The sequence below is a fragment of the Bubalus bubalis genome, chromosome 13 (assembly GCF_019923935.1).
Source record: "Bubalus bubalis isolate 160015118507 breed Murrah chromosome 13, NDDB_SH_1, whole genome shotgun sequence".
In the NCBI taxonomy this organism is placed as follows: domain Eukaryota; kingdom Metazoa; phylum Chordata; class Mammalia; order Artiodactyla; family Bovidae; genus Bubalus; species Bubalus bubalis.
In genome coordinates, this window is record NC_059169.1 from 71577916 (window position 1) to 71597378 (window position 19463).

Consider the following 19463-nt stretch of genomic DNA (forward strand, 5'->3'; position numbering starts at 1 on the left):
GCTTTGCGGCTCACTCTCTGTGACAGCAGCTTCGGTCAGATGCAGAGCTCCCACTCTCAGGGCTGTCTAACCTTGGGTTTCCCTAGTAAGGAAGGTTTTCTACTACATTGTTTTCCCTGCTGAAAAGTGGGTTAAATCACATTTTTGGTTGATTTGGAATTGTTCTTTAAATGATTGAATTTTAAAATTATTTAAACTACATCAATTGTTTAAACTGTTTTCAGGAGCGTCCCTCGTGGTCCAGTGGTTAAGACTTCACACTTCCAGCCCAGGGGGTGTGTGTTCAAGCCCTGTTCAGGGAATTAAGATTGCACATGCCTCGCAGAGCAGACCAAAAAAAAAAAGAAAAGCCCAAACGAACTATTTTCAACAACTACCAATTATATGGTTGCTCAGTCAGTAAAGAATCTGCCTGCAATACATGAGATGCAGGTTTGATCCCTGGGTCACAAAGATCCTCTGGAAAAGGGAATGGCTACCCACTCCAGTATTATTGCCTGAAGAATCCCATGACAGAGGAGCCTGGCAGTCTACAAAGCATGGGCTTGCAAAGAGTCTGACCCAACTGATCAACTAACAACACACACAGCGCTTACATATCACATTCATTGATTCAGTTCACTGGTCATCTTGAACAGTGAATAAAACATTTTTCTGGGAGATATATGATTATAAAGATGGACTATAAAATTGTGGAAGCAACCCACATGTCTCTGACAGATGAATGGATAAACAAGAAGGGAGGGAGGAATGGGAAACTATTATTTAATAGATACGGAGTTTCAGTTGTGCAAGATACAAAGAGCTCTAGAGAAGGATTACAAATAGCTTACAAATAGCTAAGAAGAGAAGCTAAAGGCAAAGCAGAAATGGAAAGATATACTCATTTGAATGCAGAGTTCCAAAGAATAGCAAGGAGAGATAAGAAAGCCTTCCTCAGAGATCAGTGCAAAGAAATAGAGGAAAACAACAGAATGGGAAAGACTAGAGATCTCTTCAAGAAAATTAGAGATACAAAGGGAACATTTCATGCAAAGATGGGCTAAATAAAGGACAGAAATGGTATGGACCTAACAGAAGCAGAAGATATTAAGAAGAGGTGGCAAGAATACACCGAAGAACTGTACAAAAAAGATCTTCATGACCCAGATAATCACGATGGTGTGATCACTCACCTAGAGCCAGACATCCTGGAATGCAAAGTCAAGTGGGCCTTAGGAAGCATCACTATGAACAAAGCTAATGGAGGTGATGGAATTCCAGTTGAGCTGTTTCAAATCCTGAAAGATGATGCTGAAAGTGCTGCACTCAATATGCCTGCAAATTTGGAAAACTCAGCAGTGGCCATAGGACTGGAAAAGGTCAGCTTTCATTCCAATCCCAAAGAAAGGCAATGCCCCCAAATGTTCAAACTACCACACAATTGCACTCATCTCACAAGCTAGCAAAGTAATGCTCAACACTTTCCAAGCCAGGCTTCAGCAATACGTGAACTGTGAACTTTCAGATGTTCAAGCTGGATTTACAAAAGTCAGAAGAACCAGAGATCAAATTGCCAACATCTGCTGGATCATTGAAAAGCAAGAACGTTCCAGAAAAACATCTATTTATGCTTTATTGACTACACCAAAGCCTTTGACTGTGTGAATCACAACAAATTGTGGAAAATTGTTCAAGAGGAGGGAATACCAGACCACCTGACCTGCCTCTTGAGAAATCTGTTTGCAGGTCAGGAAGCAACAGTTAGAACTGGACATGGAACAACAGACTGGTTCTGAATTGGGAAAGGAGTACGTCAAGGCTGTATATTGTCACCCTGCTTATTTATCTTATATGCAGATTACATCATGAGAAACACTGGGCTGGAAGAAGCACAAGCTGGAATCAAGATTGCCGGGAGAAATATCAATAACCTCAGATACGCAGATGACACCACCCTTATGGTAGAAAGTGAAGAGGAACTCAAGAGCCTCTTGATGAAAGTCAAAGAGGAGAGTGAAAAAGCTGGCTTAAATCTCAACATTCAGAAAACGAAGATCATGGCATCTGGTCCCATCACTTACTGGCAAGGAGATGGGGAAACAGTGGAAACAGTGAGAGACTTTATTTCTTGGGCTCCTAAGTCACTGCAGATGGTGACTGCGGCCATGAAGTTAAAAGACGCTTACTCCTTGGAAGAAAAGCTATGACAAAGCTAGACAGCATATTAAAAAGCAGAGACATTACTTTGCCAACAAAGGTCCATGGGGTCGCAAGGATTCAGACACGACTGAGGGACAGAACTGAACTGAACTGAGAGAAGGATGGTGGTGATGGTAGCACAGTATGAAGGTACTTGATGTCACTGAACTGTACGCTTAAACACGGTTAAATGGTACATTTTATGCTAAGTGTATTTTACCACCAAGAAAAAAAGGAAGAAAATACGATAGATTTCGGTTCCTGCCCTAAACTTCTTACAGCCTTCCTGAGAGCCCAAACAGGAGAATGGGAATAGCGTTATGGAAACGCAGACTAGGAGAGAAGTTAATAAGAGGAGCGCCCCCCACCCGCCCCCGCCTGCACATTTCAGGAAGAAACTGACGCAGAGGCAGGCCATTAAGTAAGTCCTCCGAATGCTGAAAACCCGTTGAGCGCAAGCTTCCCATTCCTGCTTGAATAACTTAACGCTTAGGAGACGCTGAGTTGGACAGGGCTGAGCGACTAAGCACAGGCTAGGAGACTATGATCGCGTTGGCCCGCAGTTCTCGGTTTGGCTCTGCCTCCAGGAGGTGGAACTGAAGCTGAAACCCCAATACTTTGGCCACCTGATGCGAAGAACTGACTCATTGGAAAAGACCCTGATGCTGGGAAAGATTGAAGGCAGGAGGAGAAGGGGACGACAGAGGATGAGATGGTTGGATGGCATCACCAACTCAATGGACACGAGTTTGACCAAGCTCCGGGAGTTGGCGATGGACAGGGAGTCCTGGCGTGCTGCAGTCCATGGGTCACAACGAGTCGGACACGATTGAACGACTGAACTGAACTGAATCAGGGCGTGGAAGGAGAAGCTCTCACTGACCAGCAGGGAGCGCTGGCGCCCTCAGCGTACCGCCAGGCGCGCAGGGGGCGCTCTGGCCCGTCGCTCCTCCCCGCCTCGGCGAGCCTTCCTTCCGCTGGCCGAGCCCGCCTCTCGTCGCCAGTGCGCAGCTGCGCGCACGCCTGCCCGTGGGCACCATGGCGGCGGCGTCGAGCGGCGAGAAGGACAAGGAGCGGCCGGGCGGCGGCTTAGGAGCGGCCGGCGGTAACAGCACGCGAGAGCGGCTGCTGTCAGCGCTGGAAGATCTGGAGGTCTTGTCGAGGTGAGGCCGTCGGCCCGAGGCCCTTGCTGCGGCTGGGCTGGGAGGACTGAGTCGGGACCACCGGCCTGCCTTGGGCTGTTTCCCCGGGGCTCGAAGGGGAGGGTCGCGCCCCGAGGGACAGTGCCCGAGCGCCGTGGAAGTGGTTCTGCAACCCTCAGGGACTCGGGGTCAAGAGCCCTCTTTGTTGTTGTTCAGTCGCGTCCGACTCTTTGCACCCCCATGGACTGCAGCAGGCCGGGCTTCCCCGGCCTTCACCATCCCCTGGAGCTTGCTCAGACTCACGTCCATCTTAATACTGACAGTGACCCTGGATCTCCAGAATATGGGAATCTTAGCGGACGTCAGAGGTCGTCGGGTGTGGGTCCCTTCGTCCACCGACACTCGACAGACGTATAACGAACTCCCGTGGGTGCTGCGCGCTGGGAGACGGTCCCCAGGGGTACTACGAGGAGGAGCTTGGTGTAATTGCGGAGAGCCCACTGACCCAGAGGAGCGTCTGTGTCAAAAGTGATTGTGGCGCGGAGCCCCCCCCCAAGGCCTGTCCTCGGTGTAGTCAGATCCTGTGTTAGTTTAAGGCGTACAGTGGAGAAGGAACTGGCAAGCCATTCCAGTACTTTTGCCTGGAAAATTCCATGGATGGAGGAGCCTGGTAGGCTACAGTCCATGGGGTCGCAAAGATTCGGACACAACTGGGCGACTTCACTTTCTTTCTATAGTTCCTTTTGGAGAAGGAAATGGCAACCCACTCCAGTGTTCTTGCCTAGAGAGTCCCATGGACAGAGGGGCCTGGTGGGCTAAGTCTATGGGGTTGCAAAGAGTCGGACACGACTAAGCAACAAACACACACACACACTCACACACGTGTACAGCAGAGTGATTCAGTTATGTGTGTGTGTGTGTGTGTATCAGTTATCCAGTCTTAGCTCCTACTGTTTGCCTCATGACAGGCCAATAGAGAGATGAATTGTTGGGGCAGGGGAATAGCGACTTTATTCAGAAAGCCAGAAAGAGCCACCTGTCTGAGTTAGAATTCAGTCTTCTTTTATACTAGGAGGGGAGGCAAATCAAATGTTTCCCACAGCTTCCGGAGGGGAATTGTTAATTTCTTCTTCCCTGCAGTCCTTCGGGGGTGGGCCTGGTCAGGATGTTTCCTGTGAGTTAAACAAGGTATTTTAGCTTAATGCTCATTACCTGGGAGGCAGGCTTCCTAGAGATGGGACATTTTGTATAATTTAAGCTTACAGGCAACGTATCTTTAATGATTTAATTTTTAGAAGAATACCAAGATTTTTTTTTTTTTACCTATTACATATATATTCTTTTTCAGATTCTTTTCCCACATAGGTTATTACAGAGTACTGAGTAGAGCTCCCTATTCTATACAGTAGATCCTTGTTGATGATTTGTTTTATATGGAGCAGTGTGTATATGCTAATCCCAACCTCCTGATTTATCCCTCCTCCTTCCCACTCTCCCCCTTTGGTAACCCTAAATTTGTTTTCTGAGTCTGTTTTTGTTTTGTAAATGAGTTCATTTGTTTCATTTTTTTAGATTCCACATATAAGCGATATCATATGATACTTACTTTTTCTGTCCAACTGAGTATGGTAATGTCTTGTTCCATCCTTGTTGCTGTAAATGGCAATATTTCATTCTGTTTCATGGCCGAGTAACATTCAGCTGTGTATGTGTATCACATCTTCATCTATTCCTCTGTCAGTGGACAGCTAGGCTGCTTCCGTTTCCTTGGCAGGTGTAAACAGTGCTGCAGCGAACACTGGGGTGCAGGTACCCTTTTGAATTACGGTTTTCTCTGGACATATGCCCAGGAGTGGGATTGTGCATCACATGGTAGTTTTAGTTTTATTAAAAAATTAACTTACTTATTTGTATTAATAGTTATGGTGAGCGGGGATCACTCTCTAGCTGTGGTTCACAGGCTTCAAATTGCTGTGGTTTCGTGTGCAAAGCATGGTGAGTTCTGTGCTTATGGGCTCAGTAGGTGGTACATGGTTTTAGTTGCCCTGTGACATGTAGGATCTTTTAATCCAGTGATCTCTATTACAAATGAACTAGAGATTCAAAGAAGTTAGGTTCATGGATTTAACATCCCATTTGCTGGGTATTTACTATGAGCCTGGTTCAGGATGTGTGACTAGTTAGTGGCTGAATTGAGATGAGAACTGTGGTGTCCTGTACTCTCAGTTCACTACTATTTCCAGTATACTGTTCGTCATGGATTATTAAATTGGAATTTGGTTAAGATGTAGTATCAGGAATGTGAATTTCAGCTAAGGGCTATAATAATTTGCCTCCGGATTCTGATTCCTATTAATTTGCATCTTTCTGACCCAGGGATCGAAACCCGGTCTCCTGCAATGCAGGCAGATTCTTTACCATTGGAGCCACCAGGGAAATCCAAATAATTTGTATCAAATAGAACTGGCATACTTGTTACATATTTCAGGTGTATATTGATGCATAGTTCTAATTTTTAATCATGTTGTCTTCATTCAAGGGCCTGTTTTAGCTTTAGGGTCATGTATGGCTCCAAGGTCTTGAAATGGCTATCTATGATTTATTATAACAATTCCAGTCCAACGCCATTGGTCACAGTTTCCCACCCTACATTCTCTCTGGTTATTTTGACTCCTGATGAAAATTTATATTGGTATCATGCTGCCTGCAGTGAGGGACACCTGGGTTTGATCCCTGGGTTGGGAAGATCCCCTGCAGAAGGGAATGGCAACCCACTCCAGTATTCTTGCCTGGAGAATTCCATGGACAGAGGAGCCTAGTGGGCTACATACAGTCCCTGGATTCGCAAAGAGTCGGATACAACTGAGCTACTAACACACACATGTAGGATCCTAGTTCCCTGACTAGGGATCAGATCCGTGTCCTCTGCATTGGCAGGCAGACTAGACCACCAGGGAAATCCCTTTTTAGTTTTTAAGGAGCTTCGATACTGTTCTCCATAGTGGTTATATCGATTTACATTCCAGCCAACAGTGTAGAAGGGTGCCAGGGTTTTAAGTCCTTCAGATAAATACGGACATCACCTCCTTAAAATCTCTCTATATGGTAGTGCTTTGATTACTTACATTTGGCTGATGAGGGATCCACCATACAGACAATCCCAACATCTTTTCCAGGTCGCACAAGAAGAAAGGAGTAGAGGACTTGAATCCACGCCCTGATGTCCGTGCCTGAGTTCTTGGTCAGCCCCGTGTACTTCCTTTCTCAGCATCTCCCACCATGCTCCCCGCGGTCACCCCCAGCCCAGCACCCAGAGGCCAGCTTGCATTTAGGGCAGGGGTTCCCAACTCTTCATCTCATTAAGGGGTACAGAAATGGGCTAAAATAGTTGGTCATCTTAGCAAGTCCTGTCAGCTCTGCCTCCAAAATATATACCCTAAATCTGTCCAGGTTTCCCCATTTCCATGACTAAATCCTCATGCCCAGGACCTAGTCAAAGCCGGTGTCATTCTTTTGCCTGAGCTCCTACAAAGACCACCTGACCTGATTCGCACTCTAGCTCTCTTAGAGTCTTGTCTCCAGATAGCTCAGTAATTGTCTAAAAACATGAATCAGGTCCTGTCCTTTTCCTGTTTAAAACAATTTAGTAACTTGTCTTTGCACTTGGAGTGAAACACTGATCCTTTAACCTGACCGACAAGGCCCTGGACCAGCAGACGCCAACCTCTGCGGGACCAGGGACCTGTTTCGTGGAAGAGTTTTTCCAGGGACAGGGTGGGGAAGGAGAGGGGTATGGTTTCGGGATGACTCAAGGGCATTACACGTCTGTGCATTTTACGTTCCGTATTGTGATGACCTTGGAGTTCTCCCCGGGCTGGGGCTCCTGCCCCACACGGTGCAGCCCTCGCGTCCTTGCTCTGTGCCCTCCCTGGCACCTCCGGTGTGCTTCCTCAAGCCCACCTGTGCGCTGATGCACCGGCTGTGTCTCTGACAAGCATTCTTTCCTCCCACATCTGCTAGCCGGCTTCTCTTGTTTAGTTCATGCTTTACTCCAAAGATAACCCTGTAGAGAAACCTCCCCTGACCACACAGTGTAAGTAGCCAGACTACCTCCCTGACGCTTTCTGCTATAACACTCCGCTTAATTTTCTTCCTAATCCTTGTCAACTCTGGTTTTACTTATATATTTTCTTCACTTCTGCATTAGACTTTAATTCATTTTTATAACTCACATCATCTAGAAAGTGCCTGACCCATAATAGGCACTCAGGAAATATTTGAATGTATGAACTTTTCACCCCTTTATTCACTTTTTTCATTAATTAGCTTTAATTAATTCATACGTAGTGGTGTATGGGAGGGAGGTAGTAGTGGGAAATACTGAGTCCAGTTGGTACCATCCACTAAAATAGCCTGAGGCTAGTGAGAGGAAGGTGGATGGTGGGAATATGAAGGTAAAATGGAAAATGAAGATAAAAAGGTGCAAACCGGACTGACCAGTAGTGTCAGGCGGCTAATTGTGAAGCTGTCCTTTCCTGAATTGTCCCATCTATCATCGATTTTGAAATTAACGTATAGATAGAAAATGCCTGCTGCACATTTCCTCCCAATCATTCTACTATTTTTCATATAGGAAAGTTAACATATTTAACAGAGAAGCATTCTAGAAATGTATGATTTATTATGTGTAAGAATCCCTCTTAGTTGATACCTGTTTGGTTAATTAAAAAATGTGCAGGCCAGAAGTTCTCCGTCACAACTACTCTGTTCTGCCTTTGTCATGGGGAAGCAGCTTTTAGCAATATATAAATGAAGAGGCGTGGCTGTCTTCCTAAAATAGCTACTTACGTAAACCACAGATGGGCTGCATTTGTAGACCCCTGATGGAGCAGGAGTTTTTCTTGCATAAACCACCCGTAATTCATCATTTGCGTTTTCTCCTTCAGTTTCTTTAAAGTGAAATGAGCCCTTGGCCACTCATCAGGCAGTCTTAGGGCAGCTCTTGCTGAGTTTTTATGACTTGACTTCTCTTGGTTCGATACAGTTTTCCTTTGAAACACCTCTGTTGAGTATTTCCTGGCTTAGGTTTTTATAGAAACAGTTCTTCCTGTTCACAGTCATACTTGATTTGTGTTTATCTACTCCATATTGATTTATATAATGATAGTAATAGTAAAACTTGAATAAATGGGGCTGGTACTGAGCACAGCTGAGTCTTGGTGAGAATGGGCTGTGCTGGTGAGAGCTGAAGCCCATTCAGAGGGCCTGTGGGGCAGGAGCTCTGAGTCTGCTTGCTGTGAGGACCATCAGTCCTGCACATCAGCTGGGTGAGGTCAGATAAGAGAGCCTCTGTTGTGTTTACTTTGCAGACTTTGTTTTTGTTTTATAGAGAACTTATAGAAATGCTGGCAATTTCAAGAAACCAAAAGTTGCTACAGTCTGGAGAGGAGAACCAGGTAAGTGGTTTCTTTTTGAATTAAAAACAAAAAACCTCTGTCATTTCTTCAGTTTCCTGTTTATGTTTACTTTGTGTGAGAACAGGAAGATCAGACTATTCAATTATTAATTGCAGTTTTTAAATGGATTTTTTTGCATCATTTAGGTGAGATGTAATTGAGATATAGTTGACATATAATTATGTTATATTTAATACATTATTTAATATATTTAATGTCTATATTTAACTATATATTTAATATGTTAAATGATATATTTGATACAAATAATAATATATTTAATACATTAAACTGGATTAGCTTAATATGTATATCATTATGATTTGATATATGTGCACATTGCAAAATGATTACCATTATAAGTTTAGTTAACATGCGAGATCTTAGTTCCCTGACCAGGGATCCAGCCTGCACCTTCTGCAGTGGAAGTACAGAGTCTTAATCACTAGATTTCCAAGGAAGTCTTTTATGATAAGCCCGTTTAAGAAAATTGCAAGGAAGGTGGAGGTGGCACCTTTTCATGTACCTGTTGGCAATTTGTATGTGTTTGGAAAAATGTCTGTTGCATTCTGCACATTTTTAAGAACTTTATGTTACTGAGATGTACTCTTTGCAACTTTGAGATTTCAGTACTGTATTCTTAATTACAGTCACCATGCTGTATGTTACAGTTCCAGAATTTACTTGTCTGACAGCTAGAAGTTTGTACCTTTTGACCTTCACCCATTTTACTCCCGTCCCTCTGGCCACCACCAACCTGAGCTCTTTTCTTGTGTGTTGGCTTTTTTAACATTCATCGGGTAACTGAGATCATACAATGTCTGTCTGACTTTACTTCCTTTAATATGATGTTCTGTAAGGTCCATTCATGTTATCCCAAATGCCAGGATTTCCTTTTTGTGGATGAATGATACTCCTTTGTGTGTATGTGCATGTGTATAGATCTACATCACATTTTCTTTTTCCGTTCATCCATCATGGACACTTAGATTACTTCCATGTATTGGCTGTTGTGAATAATGCTGCAGTGAACATACGAGTGCAGATGTCTTTTTGCAAGTAGTGATTTCATTGCTTTTGGATAAATACCCAGGAACAGAATTGCTGGATCATATGGTGGTTCTTTTTTTTTTTTTTTAACTTTTTAAGTGTCCTCCACACTTAGTGGAATGTTTTCCGCAGTAGTTGCACTAATTTAGATCCCTGCCAACAGTGTACTAAGGGTTCCTCTTTCTCCACATTCTTGCCAACACTTGTTATCTTTTGTCTTTCTGATGATATCACCTAGCTGGTGCAAGGTAATATCCAGTTGTGATTTTGATTTGCATTTCCCTGATGATTAGTGATATTGGGTGCCTTTTCTTCTGGTTTTGTTCATTTGTGTATCTTTGGAGAAATGTCTGTTCAGTTCCCGGTGTCAACTAACATACATACATGCTTAGTTGCTGAGTCGTGTCTGACTCTTGGAACCCCATGGACAACCTGCCAGGCTCCTCTGTCCATGGGATTTTCCAGGCAAGAATACTGGAGTGGGTTGCCAGGGCTGTCAACTAAAATCATCTCAAGTAAATTTTGCCTTCCCTGAGAAATGAATAAGCCTGCTCATTTTGGCATATTGCTAGTTCTGAAAGATTTCTTTTGTATGAAAGAATAGCATATAATTAGAAAAAGTAGAAAATCTTGTTTAATCTCTTTTCTAAAATAATCATAGATACGCTATTTTTATTTCTAATAATGATTAGAAAATAATACTTTGAAGGTGTTAAAAAATTGAGGACTTGCCAGTTCACGTGTGGCTGGTTTCATTGGAAATGTAGTTCTCCAGTATTCTGTCGTCTGTTTTAACCAACTATTATCTCACAGGTCCTGGAGTTGTTAATTCACAGAGATGGGGAATTTCAGGAACTAATGAAATTGGCACTTAATCAGGGAAAAATCCATCATGAAATGCAAGTTTTAGAAAAAGAAGTTGAAAAGAGAGACAGTGATATTCAGCAACTACAAAAACAGCTAAAAGAAGCAGAACAGATACTGGTAAGCTGATAGAGGCTGGTTCTTAATGTAAAAAGGGCTATTATTTACTCTATGTACAAAAAATAAACCTATTTTCAGAATTTTGAAGTGGCAGAAAACTTGAATTTCCAGGTCTAAAATCTAACCAAACTTGTCACTTTCATTAGATGAAAGACCATGTCATTCACTTTTTAATTATTTTCAGATACTCTGCATTTCTTTAGAACCATATTTTCATTATTTAAAGATTTCACAAGATTGAATTCACAGAAGTATGACATTTTACTTTTATCCTGTCCTCATATAAGTTTCATTTATTAATAGTCTAAATCTTCAGTTTTAGAAATTTTGCAATTAGTAAAAATATATACCAATTTTATAAATTGATTAAAATTTACATTAATTTATGTCATCTTCCATCTTAAATGAGGTGGGATTTGGATATGTCAAGGACTCTTAGTTTTTCTTGTTCTACTGTTTCAAAGAGACAATTTATTTGTTCAGTTATTTCTCTCAGTGCTGACCAACGTAATTGTTATGTGGTGGTATTGCAGGAAGAACTGAGTTTGATTCTCATTCGGACCAGACTTTGCAGCCTCTTCTCTAAAGACAGTGAACATGAGGGCTAGAAAAAGAATAAATCTTATGAGTTAGGTAATGGCAACTGACAGTTTTACTAGTGCACCCTGGTGCACTAGTCTATTAGCTTAATCTTAACAATTTTATGAGGTCAGTACCATTTTTCTATTTTTACAGATGAAACCATGACTTTAAATGAATACCTGTCTTGCCCAAGAGGGTAAAAATAGAGAGATGGAACTTAAACCTAGATCTCTCTGCCTGCCTACTTTTACCCACTGTGTTATGGCTGAGGATGCATATGCTAGGGTCAGCTTCATTTTACCCTGAGTTTGTCTTTGCCCAGGGTGGGTATGTGGAAGAGTTCATTGTAATAGTCATTATGCATTGATAATGTATAAATGACACTCTCAACCTACAAACTTATCTTGTAAACTAGGAAAAAAAATAGTTTTGGTGTTTTATCCTTGAACCAAATGTAAGGATTGTTTTGGGAGTAGTACCTGGTCTGTTTTCTACATTCTTATGATAGAAGACATAAAGCAAAAATGGTAGCAAACAATCCAATTTATGTTTTGTTTCCAACAATTAATTTGTGAATGGAGGCTAATTCATAAATACATAAATATGGTTTTTTTCTCATTGACTATAGCTGATGTAAATGATACCCAAGTGGTATTTCAGAATATTACAAATAAATTGTGGGGATTTCCAAGTTTTATATATTGTTTCTATGGGATAAATGATTTTGTGAATTAGGCCAAAAACTGGACTTGGTATAGTTATGAATAATCTGTATTTCTTTTTAAAATGTTGTTTAAATTAGGCAACAGCTGTTTACCAAGCAAAAGAAAAACTCAAGTCAATAGAAAAAGCAAGGAAAGGTTAGTAATGTGGGAACATTAAATGACTTTCTGAAAGACTCAAGTTTTGGTTTCAAGAAACTGCTGCTGCTAAGTCACTTCAGTCGTGTCCGACTCTGTGCGACCCCATAGACAGCAGCCCACCAGGCTCCCCTGTCCCTGGGATTCTCCAGGCGAGAACACTGGAGTGGGTTGCCATTTCCTTCTCCAATGCATGAAAGTGAAAAGTGAAAGTGAAGTCAAAAGCTCAGTCGTGTCCGACTCCTAGCGACCCCGTGGACTGCAGCCCACCAGGCCCCTCTGTCCATGGGATTTTCCAGGCAAGAGTACTGGAGTGGGGTGCCATTGCCTACTCCGTTCAAGAAACTGATGAGAGTATTAATGGTAGTCATGTCATGCTGTTAAAAAGTTTCCAATGAATTTCCATTGTGAAGTGTCTGCTATGTTACAGCCCTGTGCTGGACATTGTTAGGGAGGTGTCACATCCTTTTTTAGGTTACAAAATGAGATAAAGAAGTTACGGCTATTAGTTAAATGTGTAATAAAGACAATGGGTTTTTTACATTGTTGGGAGAACAGAATATGGGCTGGAAACAATGTGATTTGAGGTGGACCTTGAAAGATGGGATGGAGGATGAGAGAGCATGCAGTGGACAACTCGAATAGGACTAGAGCACCATGAAGTCAGAACTGAGTAAGGCTTTGGGGTGTGCCCATTTGGTGGTGCTGGGAGACGCTCAGCCTGCCTTCTCGTCCTGTCCTGCTTTTCTCTTTAAAGGCCAAAAGGCTTCCATTTTGGATCTTTTAGTTTGGATATACTAAAAGTCAGAATTGTAATGAAAACCTTGGCTATTTGCTTTTCATGATTTGTAGGTATGATTTACATCTAAATTCCCTCTTTTCCTATTTTAGATTAACTGCTGTTAATGTTTGATGTGTGTTCTTCGAGATTTTTCTTAGATGTGTAATACATATGTGACAATAATAATAGTAAAACTAGGCCATGCTATACATCCTACTACTTACGTGCACTTTTTTATGAATATAAAAAATGAAGTGTATGTATTAAGTGTAATAAAATTAAGTGTATTAAATGAATATGAAGTGTAACTGTGACATATGCGCTGACAGACTTGTATGTTAGTAGGCTGAAATGTTAAAACTCCTCTTGACTCTCTCAGGTGCTATTTCCTCTGAAGAAATAATTAAGTATGCACACAGGATTAGTGCAAGTAATGCTGTGTGCGCCCCACTGACCTGGGTCCCAGGTAAAAATTATTCTCTTTTTACTAGATACATGTGGTTGTGAAAATTCTTAGGTAACTATACAAAAAAATTGGAAAAAAGATTTAAATATAGAATATATATTTTAAAATACAAGGTAATATGTGATGATTCTAAAGCTGTATTTGTATACCTGGAAAACCCTGGCTGGCCAGAAGCCAACTTTTTCGAGGGATTTCCACAAGGGCTCCAGCCTGAGAGACAGTCCCACCTCTTAGGGTATAAAGATGAAGCACTGGACACCAGGCAGCAGGTGTAGAGGGTGCAGAAAGCTGGAGTAACTAAGGAACAGGAGAGAGAGAAACTGCAACGTGTATTGACAGCCAGAGACCTGAGGTAGAGCTCCAGCCTTTTGGGAGGATGGGAAGTAGTTATTTTCAGTCACTCCTGACAGTGGTATTTTGCCATAGCTTGAAACATTAAGGGTGGCTGCAGTTTTGGAGGGTAAATAATTTAGAGTTGGTGAGAAAATACCCCAGTATTGGTTCAAATCTGGCCAACTTTTCATCAGCCCAAAACTAAACAGTGTGCTTTCATGTTTGGAAATGAACATCACTGGCTTCTGATTCTCTACCTGAAAGTTAGAGGAATTAGTCTTTTTTGCCGTACTGTGTGGCATGTGGGCTCTTACTTCCCTGACCAGGGATCGAACCTGAGGCCCCTGCAGTGAAAGCTCAGTCTTAATCAGTGCACTACCAGGGAAGTCCCCAGGAATTAGTCTTTAAATGACATGATAAAAAGGTTATTAGGAAAAGGTTTTAATTTAGAGGAATCAGGATTATAATTTTGTCATTTGGAATGGTTGCTGAAATGACAATTTTCATATAGTGTTATTGTGAAGATCTAAAGAAGATATAAAAATACATGTAATTAAAATTTTAACATGTTCTTAATAGCAATTGATAAGATGACTTTAATATTCCAAAATTTAAAATATGGCTTGAGTTTTTCAAAGTGAACCAAGGAAAATCAATATTTCAAAGAAGGTATTTAAGCATATTTCCATATGTGATTGAATTAAAAGCAGGCTGTATTTTTTAGGGGACCCACGGAGACCATACCCAACTGATTTGGAGATGAGAAGTGGATTACTGGGTCAGATGAACAATCCTTCCACTAATGGAGTAAATGGTCATCTCCCAGGGGATGCACTTGCAGCAGGCAGACTGCCAGGTATGTGTTAATCAGAATAGTACTTCAAGATAATGGCTTTTTTTCAGAGATGATGATGAAGACAAAGACCTGGCTGTTGAACAAGTTTGAGGGTCTGGACCCATCTTATTTTAGTTGCTGCTGCTGCTGCTAAGTCACTTCAGTCGTTTCCGACTCTGTGCGACCCCATAGACGGCAGCCCACCAGGCTCCCCCGTCCCTGGGATTCTCCAGGCAAGAACACTGGAGTGGGTTGCCATTTCCTTCTCCAATGCATGAAAGTGAGAAGTGAAAGTGAAGTTGCTCAGTTGTGTCTGACTCTTGGCGACCCCATGGACTGCATACTACCAGGCTCTTCCATCCATGGGATTTTCCAGGCAAGAGTACTGGAGTGGGTTGCCATTGCCTTCTCCGATTTTAGTTGCTAGAGTTAGGTAACTACCAGTTTATGCTGCTCTCTGCTTCCTCTCGTTTAAGACCGTTCTAGACGGAGGCTGTGAAATTAGAATCTATGTGATGTGAAAGTCACTCAGTCGTGTCCGACTCTTTGAGACCCCATGGACTAGAGAGTCCATGGAATTCTCCAGGCCAGAATACTGGAGTGGGTAGTCTTTCCCTTCTCCAGGGGATCTTCCCAACTCAGGGATTGAACCCAGGTCTCCTGCATTGCAGGTGGATTCTTTACCAGCTGAGCCACAAGGGAAGCCCCATGAAATTAGAATAAGGTGATATTGTGCCATTTTCCTCAGGCATTAGGCCTCTCATTAACTTAAGCTCCAGACATAGTTTTTTTTAATGAACCATACTTTATAAACAGAGTAAGAAGTATTCAGTTTAAAGGATACCACATGAACATACTTGTTAAAAACCCCCAAATTAACTAAGTGAATAACAAAGCTTCTAATGGACTTTTTAGTAACTAAATTGAGTATGTTTTTTATGAGAGCTCATTCTGAGCTTCAGCCCCCCTCAGTTTCACATAGAAGTCTACTTGTTTTCATCTGGTAGAACTTTTTAAAAGTTTTCTAAAAGGCATAAGAAAGGAAAAAATTTTGGGGGCAGTCACTTAATATTTTACATATCTCATGATTTTCTGTGTATTTTTAAAAATACCTATTCTAAATTTATTCATTTATTCAGCTCCACTGGGTCTTTGTCGTGGTTCATGGGCTGTCTTTAGTTACGGCAAGCCGGCTTCTCATTGAGGTGGCTTCTCTCGTTGCAGAACACAGAGCAGCCTCAGTAGTTGGGCTGCACGGGCCCAGCTGCCCTGTGGCATGTGGAATCCCAGTTCCTGGACCGGGGATTGAACCCTCATTACTGGCATTGGCAGGCAGAGTCCTAGCCACTGGGAAGCCCCACCCTGTATTTTTTACATTGCTAAAAATGTACTCTAGATAATGCTTTTTCAGTGTTTCATGTTTCGTTGTCATGCTGTCCCTGTGTTACTAAAAATGCTTTTGTGAACACTGTTAACTAAGACAAACTGGGAGTTCACTGTGCCTTAGTTTCCCTTAGTATCACCTCATTTTTCTCATTGTGGTTGTACCATATATGTCAGTACAGTCCCAGCAGAAGGCTGGAACTACGCCATCCCATCCAGCTGGGATGCCGCTGACATCCTGCACACCAACCAGGCACCACAGGAGGGAATGCAGGCCCAGTAGGGGAAGAAGTCTTTTCCTCTTATGGGCTTCCGTCCTAGCTTAGTCAGTAGAGTCTGCCTGCAATGCAGGAGACCTGGGTTTGATCCCTGGGTTGGGAAGATGCCCTGGAGAAGGAAGTGGCAACCTGCTCCAGTATTCTTGCCTGGAGAATCCCATGGACAGAGGAGCCTGGTGGCCTACAGTCCATGGGGTCGCAAGAGTTGGGCACACGACTTGGTGACACCGCCACCACCACCTGTGGAGTCCCTGCAGCGCCCTCTACGGGCAGAGCCGAACACCGTTGCTGCTGGTGGAGAGCCGTGTTTAGGGTCCAGGGAGAAGAGTGAAGGCTTAGAGGCAGCCTAAACTGCAATACTTGGTATAGTACACATTAGCTATTTATAATGTGTATATAGAGAGAATATATAGAAAGTACTATGCATGACCTATTAGATATTGTTAATATACGTGCATAATATATATAGAGAGAGGGAGGGAGAGAGAGAGAGAGGACATTTGATTTGAAATTGTGACCGTCTTGAATAGTGACTGTAGGAAAGTATGATTTAAAAAAATAAATCATAGATTCTAGTTACTAAAACATCACATTTTTCCTTGATAAGTTTGATCATTAATTTGGCCAAATGTATATTTTGATTTCTAACCTTTAAAAAATTTTTCAAAGTATTTGCATGAAGGAAAGAAGAAGTGAATGAATCGTTAGTAGAAATGTTCTCATGTGTGTGTCTTTTTGTCCAGATGTCCTTGCTCCACAGTATCCATGGCAGTCAAATGACATGGCAATGAACATGTTACCACCAAACCACAGTCATGACTTTCTGTTGGAACCTCCAGGGCACAACAAAGAAAACGAGGATGATGTAGAGGTTATGTCAACGGACTCCTCAAGCAGCAGCAGTGACTCTGATTAGAGACCGTAAGACAAAGAGCATACAGAATTGAATACTATAGAAATCGGTTTCTTAAATGGCAAACGTGGAAAGCTAGCCAGGTGATGTTGGCTGTAGTAGAATTGTTCTGCCCATTAAAAATCATAGTGGACTTTCTTTTTAAAGCCAAAAATTATGGTTTTAGTTCTAAACCACTAGGTTAATACTTGAAGAAAAATCACACTTTACTGTTGGGGTAAAGCTTTTTCAGCTCAATGCTGTCTTACCTTGTTCTGTTCCAGTTGTGTTGGATTTGTGCATAGTACTGGAAATAAGATTTGAGGGAAATGACCCATGTACATATCACTAATAGGCCTGGAATTGTTTAGAAAAGCATAAGCAAGAGCAGATCACTCAGTGTGCATTATATAACAGAAACCTTCATTTGAAAGGAAAGGCTATTAACTTTCTGTCACAGGAAGAGGAGAAATCATCTCAATTTATACTGTTTGTAATTATTGTATTTTTTTGTAAATAAACTTATTTTTGTTTGTATTCTTGTATGTTTTAAAAAAATTTTAAATGTACTTTCAGTGTAGGTAAGATATTTCTATAAATCCAGTTGCATTTTGTACATACTTTAGAATCTGGAAGATGAACAAATATAATGCAGTATCATATATGTTCATATATGATATCAAAGATGATGATGTATCCATCTGAACTGGTAATCCCAACTTTGGTAGGTTTCTTAAAGGCAGACTGCCGTTCTTAGAAGAAACAAAATGAAGTAGGTTTTTTTTCTGACAACTTACCATAGAAATGTCATAACAAACATAAATTATAAGAAGTGTTTTAGAATGGAAAACACTCTCAGGCTTCACCTTCCCTCTTACTGCAGCTCCTAGAATCACTTTTTTTTCTGGTGGTTAACTATATTTTGATTTTTCAGTTTTAGACAGTACTGCATCGTTTACTCTTTTTCCTGGTATAGACTCTTATCTTTTTAAAAAAAGGCACACTATATATATTTTGTTTAAAAAAAAAAAAAAAAACAGCAGCCCATGTGACGGATGTTAGATTTGTGCAGAGGACAATAACTAGTTACACTTTATCTCGAAAGTGGTATTTCTCAAGTGTGGCCACAAGCCAAGCGTATGAAAATCACTCGGGTGTTGTTAGAAGGCAGATTGAGGAATCTGCTTCTTAACCTGCTGAAGCGGCATCTGTGTGAAGCCTTCACATTCAAATCTAAGTACTGGGGCCCTAAAGCCCTTAAGGTCCCTGCCATTCACAATCCAAGAATCTTAGCACCTCTTCCCTTGAGGGGTTTTCACTTATAAACCAACACAAACTTAACACAACAAAAAAATAAACCGAAATGGAAAAATAGGACTCAAGGAATACCTAGATTCTTTGAGTGTTGGTGGACCAGTGGATTGGAAAATGGAGTTCCACATGTACCTCAAATGAAACTGCTGTGTACATGCTCATTTGGTGTTTATCTGTACAGCTCTACAACCTCTCACCCAAAACCCTTATCTCAGAACTTGGATTTTTAAAAAAATTCTAGAAAGTTAGCAGGACTTTAATATTAAATATTACAGAATAAACCCCCAGCAAGAACTGAAGAGGCATCTTATAAATTATGCATATTAAACCTTCATTTTAGGTACATCACACACACACAAACAATTTAGCAATTTCCCCAACACAGGAACTTGTCCTTATTATTCCTGTTAAACTGATGATTGGATTTCTACTCTCATGCCTGGTTTTGGACTTTGTACAGGTCTTGAACCTTCAGGACATCTCTATTTCAGACTTCAGCTCCTCTCCCTACACCTATAGAAACAGCTCTCCTTTATGTTCCTCAGATGTTTCGAGGGTTGGTGTAGGAGGACTTGCCTGGGATAGAGGACACCTCGGGGCTTGATTTAACAAACACATGAAAAGCTATTTCAGACTTGCCAGCATCCTGGCAGAGAGGTATAGACATTTCATTTTAGGAGAATACTGCTAGTCAGTGTATTAGTTTTTTCTGTTAAAGGCAATTCTCAACCATTTAAGAATTAACTGCTTACTCAACAGCTCTAAATCTTATTCTGGCCATTCGCTCTTTTAGAGAAATATTTACAGAGTGATTACTGGATGCCACTGTACATGTCAGATGCTGAGAAAGTGCAATCCCCCTCTAAATAGAAAAGTTACCTTTTTACTTTTTGCTATAAATAAAGAGCCCAGATTGGTTTTTCTTT

The 19463-nt window shown here is 41.6% G+C and overlaps 1 protein-coding gene across 2 annotated transcripts; it reads left to right on the forward strand.

Annotated features, from left to right (window-relative positions):
- Window positions 1-3162: 3162 nt before the first annotated feature.
- Window positions 3163-17760, forward strand: MED4 (mediator complex subunit 4). Of its 2 annotated transcripts, XM_006060835.3 has the most exons (8): window positions 3218-3344; window positions 6500-6564; window positions 8713-8779; window positions 10643-10813; window positions 12198-12255; window positions 13416-13502; window positions 14560-14691; window positions 17075-17760. In XM_006060835.3, the coding sequence occupies exons 3-8, from the start codon at window positions 8726-8728 to the stop codon at window positions 17245-17247; spliced, it is 675 nt and encodes a 224-aa protein (XP_006060897.1). In that variant the 5' UTR covers window positions 3218-3344; window positions 6500-6564; window positions 8713-8725; the 3' UTR covers window positions 17248-17760. The 2 variants fall into 2 exon arrangements, with proteins under 2 accessions (XP_006060896.1, XP_006060897.1); XM_006060834.3 differs by lacking the exon at window positions 6500-6564 and having other exon boundaries at window positions 3163-3344.
- The last annotated feature ends 1703 nt before the right edge of the window (window positions 17761-19463 follow it).

Excerpts from the sequence above, each read along its gene's own strand:
- MED4 (XM_006060834.3), top strand. The coding sequence starts at position 3,220 with ATGGCGGCGGCGTCGAGCGGCGAGAAGGACAAGGAGCGGCCGGGCGGC. Across the intron at positions 3,345-8,712 it reads GATCTGGAGGTCTTGTCGAG|AGAACTTATAGAAATGCTGG; the intron begins GTGAGGCCGTCG and ends TTTGTTTTATAG. Across the intron at positions 13,503-14,559 it reads CCCACTGACCTGGGTCCCAG|GGGACCCACGGAGACCATAC; the intron begins GTAAAAATTATT and ends TGTATTTTTTAG.